Raw genomic sequence first — 12,077 nt, 5'->3', positions numbered from 1 at the left:
TGGGACACTGTGTGGTGTTCCAATGAATTCCGAGCCATGTCGGTCCATCTGGCAGTGACCGTGTTGACGCTCTAGCTCGACCTGCCCATGACACTGAGCAGCCAACTGTCTTTCCCCTTGTGCTCTCTATGTGTCAGCTAAACATCCGCTGCTTCAATGCCAACTGCATGCTCCTCTTCCAGCATGGACGCCATCCGCACCAATATCTTCCTGCGGTCAATGGAACCGCTAAATGGCCCATGCTGCGCATGGCCGCATCCCGCGTATTGACTAGACGTTGCTTCATCGGCTGCGGCTGAACATGGCACGAACTTCACTCCTCATATTTATGAGTAGACGACTTTCACCTCTTTCCCCACGTGTAATGTAGAAGAAGACGTGCAGCACAACCTCCTCGTCTGCCAGCGGTACAAAGGACACCGTTCCAATCTCCACCGCCGCCTCGCTCATCTGGGCTACCGAGAGCTTTCCTGCTCGGTGCTGCTTGGCCCCACTGAGCACGCTGAGGTGATGTCACAACTGTGCTCCTACGATTCCTTCGGGAAACTGAACTGTTGGGAGAATGTGACACCTCTCGGATGACTGCCTGCACAGTGACTAGTGAAGAAGCTGTTTTTATCTATATTTCTGTATATTTTTTCTGTGTTTGTTTTCCTTCTTTTTCTCATTTCTTTCTTCCTTTTGGGAGTAGCCTCTAGTATGGTTAATATTTTGCTTTGTTTTATATATCCCCTTTATGGTATTTCTATATCAGTGCAGACATGTTGGAGGCGACAACCACAGCTAACACGCGCAAGCGCACCCGCGTATATACCGCTCTTTCATTAAAGATGTTCCTGTTTCACCATACGGTTGCCTTTCTTGAAGCACCATCACAACAAGACAACATTGTCAGCGAGCGTATGACACTGGTCAAGCTTTTACGTGACCAGGGAACGTTGTTACAATGGTATACGAACGGTGTGTCGCATAGTGCTGGTTGCTGCAGCCGTACTTCTACTACAGGTGATAGCGCAACGCTTAGCAAAGCTGAACGCATATCATCAGGAAAATAGTAGTTTGAGAGTAGAGTAATGTGCACACAAAGAGAGAGAACCAAAACCACTTTCCGGAATGGTGCATTTCTTCCAAAGTTCATCCATGCGACCATTCACCGCCCTTCAAGAAATGTCAATATAATATAAGTGAGGAATCTTACGGCGAGCGTCTGAAATGACAGCTAGGCGAGACCAAGGAGAAGATGTAGAGGACGCGTTCTCTCCCCCTCAACGCTCAACGGCCAAGTATAGGCCACATTGTTCAGCGCGCCATTGTCCATTGACCAGTTTAAGTTATCGCGCGTTCAAGCGTGTAAATTTAGAAACATTTCTTTGAGATCTACGGATTTATTGGAAAGGACGCTCCAAGTGTCATCCTTTAGAAGCACGCAAAAACAGAACGGTGAGTTGCGATTCCGTCTGAATGAGGGCTTACACGAGGGACTAGACCGGAGAGAAATCCGCTTTGGCGCGAGTGACGTCACGTCCACCAAGTAGTACCCGTTCCCGCCGAGCGTTCACACGCGTTCCGGTGCCTCGCAGGAAGAAGTGAACACACATTTTGACGTGAGCTGTGACTTTTAGGCCACCCGTGGCAACAAGAGAAAGCCTGCCCATTGCCTCCTCTCCCTCTTTCAATTAAGAGTCAGAATTCGTCAACTGCGATTCACTGTTCTGCGGATTCAAGAACCTGCAAATGATTGCACCTGGAACCTGCAGACCATAATATTTAGACAAAAAGTACAAGACGCTTTTCCGAAAATCAGTTTTGAGAAAGATTGTGACCGTTTTGCGTTTTATTTCCAAGTTTTCCCTTTTACAGGGTTAGTCTAGCAAATATTACATATTTCGACCGCATCGTTAAAACAGAAAACGGGCTCAGCCAACCCCAAACTTCGTAGACTGATAGCCATTTGTCTGAAGTTTTGTTGGAATTTTTTGCGAGCGTTATGGTCCTGTAGAAGAAAAATAAAAAACCATGCAAAATCTCACTCTATGCATTTTCAATGGCCTATCTCGCTCAAAAGCCGCCATCTTCTCCTATGTGCGCTTCAATTTCATTTCACCACACACAGGTGGCGCGAACATACAGAAGAAGAGGATTTGTGCATAACGTTAGAATGGACATGTCACATCGTTGTAGGCAACGCCGCCTATGTGAGGTGATGTGAATGTGAAGCAGACACAAGAAAAAATGGCGGTGTTTGCGTGAGAGAAGCCATTGAAAATGCATGGGGCGAGATTTTGCTTGATTTTTAGTTAACTGTCTACATGACCATAGTGCTTAGAAAAAAATCCAATAAAACTTCAGTCAAATGGCTATCAGTTTTCAAAGTTTGGGGAAGGCTAAACCCCGTCTTCTATTTTTACGATGCGATTGAAATGTGTAACGTTTGCTAGACTAACCCTGTAGTAAGCGGGGACGTTCAGTCATAACTCGCAGACGACGATGGTTCTTCTCCATGGCCACGACCGCTGAAAGCATGTTCGTGATTGGCTGCGGTCGTTGAAAACACGATCCCGATTGACTGACTCTTAATTGTTACGTCACGTCGACGAGCGAAGCAGGCTTTCTGTATCTAGGTGTTGTTGCCCGTGGGCCCCGTCTGGAGGATGCGTCCCTCTTGTGAACCCATCCACGAAGGTGCTCATGTTATACTACCACTTAAAGGGACGTTCGCCTTCGTACACACCGATTTCGAAACTATGGCGGCGTCTTATTCCTCGTTGATCACAGACGATGAGACCGAAAATCCAACGCGAATTACCGGCGTAGCTTTTGTGCAATTTGACGCAATAGACTGCGACAGCAAACGCCGGATGTTGAGAGTAATGCGGAAGTTCCTGTGCGGAGCCTCGATTTCACTGTCATTCATCATGTAAGTATCGTAATATATTTATGCAGCCTTTGAAATGAGTTCGCGTCGAACTGGTTAATTGATTCAATAGATGAATTTTGTGGTCTCAATGTTTCCAGTTATGATCGCCTTCACGGTCCCTCTGGTAGTATACTCGCGAAACAGCTAGAGTGCTTGTACAGTCACATACACCAATAACGGGAACCCTGGGGGTCCCATATGCCTCTGTAACACAAGCTCCGACTATCCACATTTGCCTCCACGCTACCGCCCCTACCATTTTGTTAAGCTCATTTCTTCCTGGCATGTCCACAAACAAAAGGTGGTACACCTGCCTCTCCAGTGGATACTTCCAGTGAATTGCAAAACTGCAGTGAACTGCAAAAACATCATCTATGCTGCTCTCATAGGGTTTTTATAAAAATTCTGATCAGCCTTCCGTGAAGCACTCTGTATATGATAGAGGATGGATGATCAAGGGTAGAGAGGTGCTAAAGGGCGGGAGAGTCCGTCGTGGATGCAAAGGGCTATGGGAGTCGTTGGGCAAATAACTGTAGACAAACACGTGTGAAACACTGACCTGCTAACCAATGGTGTGAGCGATGCACCTTTGCTCGCATCTTCCAGGCATGACTTTGCTCGACAGAAATGAGAAGAAAGCCGAAGAGGAGGAGAAGAATACTTTTCATCTTCCACTGCACACTCCAGACAAAGTGGAGGATGCTGCTCATGCTGGCCGAACATGTGAAGCGCCTCAGCGGTTCAGCTCTATCTGCAAGAGAGATGATTGTGGAATGAATTTTACGCGGATATCACCATTTGTCCCCGTGCTGAAACATACACTGTTCAATATTGCGGAAGTGCGGGTTGTGACCGCCAAAATGACCGTCCTGAATGGGAAGCCCCGTCACTGACCTGTTCAGCGGCGAGTAACTTTTACTGCTCGTATTACCTTGATGATACGCAGAGAAAGGAAACATCATATGACACTGCAGCGAACACCGATGAAGACAATTGTGACCGAGTTCCGATGAGATGTTGGAATGCATTGTTCCGTCATATAGTTAGTTAACCAGTCATAGTTAGACACACACACACATATACATATGTGGAAAGAGACCTTGACGAGTTATTCTCAAAAAGCTAGTCTCCGTGCGCTTCTTAGCCTCGTTTCCAGTGACGACACAACAGAGGTGAACTGCCAAAATCTCTCTTCCCGTTGAGATAAATACTTGTGGCCGCCGTCTTAAGTGCGTTTGACTGACGATAACGTAACAACGTAACATTCAATCTAACTAGTCATCCAGTAAACATCTGAGTAGCGTTCGAAAGATCAAGGAAAAAGAAGGTTGCTTGCTTCCGCGTGCGATATGCACAGTTGTTCACGTGAGGAGTGCTGGCCGATGCGATATCTGTTCTACACCGGTTCCCGAGCGGGAGAAAATGAACCGGCACGAAATGAACACGAACGGACACGAACATGAACGAAAACATGCACGGGAAAACTAAGGAACAACTCGGCTAACGGCAGTTCACGCGTGCACAGTTCCTGTGACTACCACAGGGTGGCAACACTAATGGCGGCGCCCATTCCTTGAATCGCGTTTTTGTGCAGATATCCGCTGTTTACATGCTGATTTGTTCAAAGGGGGAGGCGCTTGCTTTTTGGCACACATTTCATTAAAGGGTTGCGACACTTCGTCCAATTCTATCCCGGACATTGCCGAAAACGAATTATTTGCATCGATGTGAACCCATACTTGCAGAGCTTTGCAGCAAAGGGCCGCTACAAAATCGGCACCGCGAATATCGAAATTCATCCGGATTTGGTATCGCTGGTGAGGAAGCGCAAGAGAGGTCACGTGCATATGAGCACACGAATCAGAATGGCCGTAGGTTTCGCTGCTCTGAAGTCAGAGCTTGACGCAGTACGTGTGTTCAAGTGTTTGCACTCGCCAAACACGACGGGCAAAAAAAAAATAATAAAATATGTATTTTTGTAATGTATATACGATGTAGTGGATCGCATACATCTCTAAGTGTCACAACCTCTTTAATGTTAGTAGCCACAGAAACGCATGCGCATCTCTTCGTATCGAGAGCGATAAAAGTTTCTGCAACGGTTAGCCTGAAGCAACTTATGTGGTGAGGTACCGTTTTTCGTTGCACGTAAGTCTGTTCTCTTTGCACTTAATCAGATATTGTACGTAATATGCGCAGAACACAGTAACGTTATCAAAACCAAGGTAGGTTTGAGGTACCAAGAATATACCGTGCGCACACGCATCGATTTTGAGGCAGCGGAATAGGTCCATGTAGAATGCAAAAAACACAAGTTCAATTGCGTAATGAAAAATTCTCGCTGACGAACGAAAGCTAGGCACAAGTCGTTTTCCGGAGGAAATGCCGTAAAACGCTCGTAAAATCCGCCCAAAGTCACTAACCCGTAACAAATGCCTGAGCGCTCCGGTTTTCGCTTTGAAGAAAAGTCGAAGCCATGCTATGCATAAGGGAGTAATGTTGAATCTGTAATTAAATATTGCTGTTCTACTTTTTCTTCTTCTCTGTCTCTCTCTCTGCGAAAGGGTAATCTAGCTTTTATAATAAGCTGCGTATATCCGGGCTCCCGTGTATAGTCAGTTCGCTATAACGCTGCAATGTTTTGTCTATCACACCGTAGAGATAACCAATGGTCCCGCATGGAGGTAGAAGTGGTCCTCAACCAAAACTATTATTTAACAGTATACACCCGTACGCCAATTTGAAGCGCTTCACGCATATATTACGCAGAAACACAGCCGTTCGAAGTTGCCTTTCTGAGGACAACGGTAAGGACCGAATCACCAATCCCAGGTGACCCGGTCCACACCTTCTTTACAACATGCACGTTCGTCCATGCGGTGACTGAGTGTGTGGGTGAGTGTAAAAATGACACGGAGAAATGCAGTGTTTACTGTCGTGATGATTATTTTATTTTCGTGCACCAACTGAGAGTGTGTTCCCACTGGGATGATTTTGTTGATACGGCCGGTAGAAACATAAGGGAGCTTGTCGCTTTTGTGGCTCTCAGCAAGTACTGAGAGACTCCGGTGCCCGCTTTTTTTTTTCTTACACTTGACTGCGAGTGGTAAACCACTTATCTTGCGCGTAATCACAGTACCTTTATGACAAGCAAGTTCTTATTGTCAAATAATGCCCGTATACCTTAATCGTTGTTCGGACACGAGTAACAGTTCGAGGAACGACGAAGACGAGTGCACCTGAACATTTAGCCGAACGGGCAAACTTCTGCCCTTTTCGTTCTTTTCTGCTCGTTTTTGTTATCCTTCGAGTCCCGCATAAAAAAGAATGCTTAACTGACAACAAACAGAACACACTTAAGGCAATTCAAACAATTCATGAAACACAGATTAGTGCAGGATCTACATCGGATTAGAATCTATAGGCTCTCCCGGTGTATGGTGCTGGCATGGGTTTTTTTTTTTTTTATCACGTCAGGTATTATTATGGTAGTAAGCAGATGTCGGCACGTATGACTCTAACTCACCGGCTGCTCAACTCTCCGTTTGCTCCCTCACGCTCAGCTCATTCGTCACATTAAAGGGGCAATAAACGGGTATACGAGGCGCATTTTTTTTAAATACATTGTGATACGTTGCCGACGGTGAACGTTTTCAAAAAAATGTTGTCGCAAAGGAGTAAATAATGGCTCCAAACCGAATGAATATTCTCTGCACTCTTTCGCCCTCATGCCCCGCCCTGCGATGTCCTGGCGACAATAGCGACACGTCATTTTGACGTCGCGCATCATCAGCCATTTAGAATGCGGGACGCTTATACATTAATTTTTTTGTAATATCGAGAAGTGAGGTCAACTCTAAACGTATTCCCACTTGCCCAATCCAAGGTAGCCAGTTCAAACTGTACCAAAAACCCTCAATATTCTATTTCACATGCGCACTATGCTCTCTGTGCTGTATTGCTCCGCGAGGTCACCGCGATGTTCCCGTAACCGGTTCCCTCGGGAGCTGCAGCTTGTCTCAGTGGGGTCCGCCATTGGCTAGGAGAGCGAAATCTCCCCCACCTCCAGCGCCTAGAATTCGGTGTTGCTATACGCTGGAATATAGTGACGTGACCCGGCTCCAAGGATAAGGAGAGGCTCGCGCGGATTATGCTCTTTGAATGGCATTGTTTCGTGTTAAAGACACTCACTGGAAGCAAAATAATTTCATATTTGGATATCGTGAGCTACGTTCTTTCATTGGGCATAATAATTGGAGACTGTTCATCGACCTGTTTTGTGCCCCTTTAAGCAAGGGTCACTATGAGTGATCATGCTGAGGACCTAGTTTTGCGAAGCAGTGCTTTCGCCATGAGATTGCCCTTTGCCCATGCTGCCATTGCAAGTGTTCATGCTGTCGAGAAGGACTCAATGGTCCTTTTCGAAAGCCTCGTGGTCCTCGCCCAGCGGATATGCACAGCGCCCGCAATAATCCCGAGTCTTTCATTATCTGCTTAGCTATCCGTTTACTCATGCATGTTCACCAACCCACTCAGCTCTCCTTTTGCTAACTCTTGCTCACTCACTCCCTGCCCAGCTCTCCGTTTGTTCACTCATTTTCACTCATTTCTAGCTCAGCTCTCAGATTGCTCACTCATACTAAGCTCCTTCGCCACAAGGAGCATCAGTTGGCATGTGCAGGAATGACTGCCGGGGTATGGAGGTGGGTAAAAGAGTTTAACATATGATGAACGATAAATTATTTGCATTGCGTACTTTAAATTATGCGATATGCTTCAGAGAAAATAATGTAGTAACCCATATCATACTCATGTGCATATAAAAAAAACAATCATGACATTCACAAAGGTCTACTCATCTACTGCTCCAATGTGGTATGCAGGGGTGTTTGCGAGTGGAAGTATGTAAGGCACCTTGTTTTCTTTCACTTATTGACATCATAGAAGTTATCTGCGTTCGAAATGCATCACGCTACATAACCTTATTACGGAATGTTTAGTAAAACGACACATCATTTACGCGGGAAAAATAACAATGGTGCGACATCTAAGCTTCATTTCCTTCAATCAGAGGAAGGCACCAGATCCGTGTGGTTGTCTAGTGCCTTCACCAGACTCAGGAGAATTAATCTTAGAGAGGTAGATGTAGAAAAGAAAAGAGTCTAGGTATACATCATTTATAGTGGTTCAGGTTAATATCCGTCCAAGTGAATAATGATCGCGATCAAAGCGGGAGTGTTTATACATTTCACGAGGCTCATTTGCATCGGCAAACAGATCGATTGTGATTACACACTGCATTGTGGTTTTAGTTATTTGATTTTATGTCTTTGATATTCTAACTGTAAAGTTTTATTTTACTAAATCGCTATAGTTTTAGCTTGTACTTTTCTTACCATTGTCTTAGCGCATTATGGCCTTCGTTGCTTATGCGCCATGAAAACCCGAATCATCATCATCATCATGTGATTACACAGCACTGGAATTTAACACGCAATGGGACCGTCATTTTAATAATTCTTAGGCTCGCGTGCATTCTTTGTATGAACGGTCCCCCTCCGTTTTAGCGAATCTCGTTTTAGAGAAACCACCACCAACAACAACAATAAATGAAGGAAGAGGAGGAGAAAAATCATTTTGATAAAGGCTTCGGTTTCAGCGAGTTACGCTTTAGCGAAGAAAAGCAGTTGCCATCAGAGAAACTTGTTCTACAGAATGAAGGGAGCGGTTGGTTTAGAGAAGGCTGGTTTTTCGCTTTGAACTTCTAGTTTGGGTAGCGTAGAAGTAAAACCGTGACGAGCTCAACCACTCGCAAGTCTCGATAGGTAGTGTATGTCGTTCCTCCGCTAGAAACATCCATCGGAAGCGTTCATGGGATATTTTGCACTCGACAGACCTCTGTGTAATAAATATAGATAATGAATTTTAAAAAAGATCACTGAACTCTTGCGCACTGCCAAACGCGTACGAAATGTGATAACATTGTTGCAAACGAAGGTCGGTCCCTGCACTGTGACCGTAGACGATTTGCGTCCGGCGCAACGGCAAACTCGACCGTATGTTGTCATGGACCTCGTCCAGTAACACGCGTTTCGCCTGCAAACGCGTTCACTTCTTGTTAAAGGGACTCTGACCAGAAGTTCGACAAATATTTCGTTTGCATCTATTACGAAGGTATAATATGCCTCCAAGCCACACGCGAAATATTTTGGCTGTGCGCGGAGGCAAAGTTTGCCAAACAGGGAGCTGAAAACCGGCTTCGCTTTTCCCCCTCAACTCGCGCAATCGGGGCCGAAATCTAGCCTCTTTGCAGTGGACATCCGCCAATTTCCGTGTGCGTGACGAAGTCACGAGGGCCACGTTTCATTGGGCGCCCGGACCGGAAGTTCTGTTGTTAGTGAGTTTGTGAGAGCGCCGGCATCCGTCCGGAAAGCGATCTTCAATATGGACGTCGAAGGCAGAAATGCGGAGACTTCGAGCCCGGAACTTCTTTCTGACCTTTCTGCGATCGAGACATCGAGAAGAAAATTCTGCGTGCTGAACAGCTCGGTAGGCCTTCGAAACGTCGCCGATGCCGCGAATGCGAGACGAAGTTAGAGCTCTACAAACATCAGTTACAGATGAAGCAAACAGCATGAGTCGCCTGTCTTCAGGTAAGCGATGAGCTTTTTAACGCACACTGTGATCGAACATGTAAACGTTCGCAGAAATTTCGTGTTCTGATATCTAATGCGCACTTGCTGTTCATGGTGCCGGTGTGTCATAATGCCGAAGGACATCGAATGCTTGTGCTGCAAGGAGCTAGAAAACACTGCCGAATGACTGCAGTATGAGTGCATTACAACCCACAAAGACTTCCAACTTCTACTCTTCAATATGACTGTCCTGAAGGTCGCATATTGAACTCCGTGGGCACGCGAACCTATGAGCGACTGTATTCACAAGTAAGTCACATGTGTCCTTGTCGAACGATGTTAAAATTTGGGCGCCCAAAACTGGTTTGGTCCTGCAATAGAGTCGTTAAAAACTCCAGTACAGGGCGCAGCACATAAAAAGGCTATACAGTACACGACTCTGAACTGGAGAAAACCAATATAGGCAATTTTGTAATTGTCAGTGTGCTGTGTCCTGAGTCACGTTTTTATGTATTGCCCTGTGCATAAGGTTTTAGCGTAGGTTTTTAGCGATATTGAGTGTTCTTGATTGTCGATTCAGTGAAAAGTAAAACAATTTTGGATTCTAAAAGAACACAGCATGTGTAGTAATGTACAAGGTGTGGGCAGGTAAACTGCAGTTACTCTCAGGTACATGTAGAAATGACAATGCACACACACTGTACTGTAACCGGTTACCTATTTGCCTAAACTATATTTTATGTAAATCTGTGTAGACGATGCAGATACACTGCGTATCGCCAGTTTGCAAGGTGAGTATGGCACAAGCTTGGAAAAAACAAGATCATGGTCATCCCAGCCTGTGCAGTGAAGACGGTCTGGCAAGCCTTTCCCACAGAAAATGCCACAGGCTTCAAGTACCCAAGATCCTAACTGGGGGTACCTCTTCGCACAGCTCGTCTATCACATTTAAAATAATTCAGCATCTGTATTTAGGATGATCTATAGCTCTCAGGATGATGCATGGTTCATGAGTTCAACATGTTGTGTTGAAACACAACACTAGTCCTTTTTAATGAGTCTTGCGGAGTGATAGATGAGCACTCCTTTCGTGACATTGTGTACCATTGCTACAGTGAACAATTTCTTGAGCAAGACTGATGAACGAACAAAAAATAGAGTCTTGTCTTCCAAATATGTATGTTCCTTGTAACTTCATGTATGTTCCTTGTAATTTGTTAAGTGACCCATGTTGATGTCCCCCCTCATGTAATGCCTGCAATGGCATTTGAGATATATTCATAAATAAATAAATATCAAAACTGGAAAAAGATGTAACACGTATCCTCTCTTTGTGTGAATGATACATAGACATTCTCAGAAGATTTGTACATAGTCACACTTTGCCTCATTTTGCATAAAGCCTAGTTCCACCTCTTATATCATCTCCGCATCTTCAATCTCCAAAGCAGTACAAGGCTAAAGTAATCAGTTACTACATAAAAAGAAGGAGGGGAGGAAAACAAATGCTGGCACATCTAAAATTCGAAGAAACCCTGGTACTTTCACGGGGCTACTCACGGCTCAGTGCTGGATCAGATCCCAATGGAAAACAGCTTTTCTGAGCCTCAGTGATAGATTCCCTTGATTGCACTGACTGTGAGGCACATCTCATTGGCTTGGTGGCAAGTGGGCTTGCGTCTGATAGTAAGATTTGGAAGAAAGGGAGCAAGGAACATCTCTCTACGGCCTTAAGAAGGATATCAACGTTTCCTGTCAAGGTACAGCATTTCATGTTGCTTTCAGTAAGTACAACACTCCTCATAGCAATTACCATTCGTGTTGGGAAAGCATGCTGAAGTTAGCTCAGGCAGTGCATCCAGAACTGTGAATCGGGTTCATAGAGAGCACCTGGTGAGAGGGACAGCAACAGTGTCCAGTAAAGACTCTCCAGGAATTTTGTGCAGGTTTGGGGGTCACACCTTTTAATAGTGTTGATGGAAAGCAGGGTGTGTGAAACACTGACTTCTGGTAGATGAATTCTTGTTATTTATAACCAGGTACCCATGTTCTAGTAATCTAGAAAAAGCCTTGGCCCTCTTGGAGGAAATTGCTAATGAATCTGAGTGTCTTTTGTGGAAACAGGTCGTAACTGCCTTTCTATCCACCCTTCTTAGTTGCCCTAGCAAAAGCAAATATGTAATGCTGTGCACCATATCTGATGCTAGCACACTAATTGCTTTGAGTGTTCTCAGGCTTCTGAAATGGAGCTACCTCGTACATACGCTGTGCCATGTCGGCAAGAACATAAATCAGACTGCCTTTACTTTTTAAATTGGCCCTTCAGTGCTTCATGTGACTGCAAGAATGGCACCCCCAAAACAATAGGTAACAAGAATGATTTCTGCAATGTATTGAGCTTTGTAAAACAACAATTTTATTTGAAAATATATTCCACAAGCCGGGTGACAACCTTATAATGTAGCGTCCTTTACTGCAAACACCGCTCAACACAACGAATAAAAACAGAGCGTAAACGTTTTGTC

The 12,077-nt window shown here is 45.0% G+C and overlaps 1 protein-coding gene and 1 long non-coding RNA gene across 3 annotated transcripts in view; one reads left to right on the top strand and one right to left on the bottom strand.

Annotated features, from left to right (window-relative positions):
• The window catches only part of LOC135385380 (thrombospondin type-1 domain-containing protein 7B-like), a 552,806-nt gene that overhangs the window by 377,766 nt on the left and 162,963 nt on the right, over window positions 1–12,077 (bottom strand). For both annotated transcript variants that reach the window (XM_064614667.1, XM_064614668.1), the window contains one exon: window positions 3,477–3,668. In XM_064614667.1, coding sequence (XP_064470737.1) covers window positions 3,477–3,668 — 192 coding nt within the window. The remainder of the gene's footprint in view (window positions 1–3,476; window positions 3,669–12,077) is intronic.
• Window positions 9,748–10,862, top strand: LOC135383433 (uncharacterized). Its single transcript, XR_010419875.1, has 2 exons — window positions 9,748–9,861; window positions 10,308–10,862. It is a non-coding gene; the product is annotated as an uncharacterized LOC135383433 (long non-coding RNA).

The sequence above is a fragment of the Ornithodoros turicata genome, chromosome 2 (genome assembly GCF_037126465.1).
Source record: "Ornithodoros turicata isolate Travis chromosome 2, ASM3712646v1, whole genome shotgun sequence".
Classification (NCBI taxonomy): domain Eukaryota; kingdom Metazoa; phylum Arthropoda; class Arachnida; order Ixodida; family Argasidae; genus Ornithodoros; species Ornithodoros turicata.
Note: the sequence above shows the minus strand (reverse complement) of the source record. Positions and strands in the feature narration are given on the sequence as shown.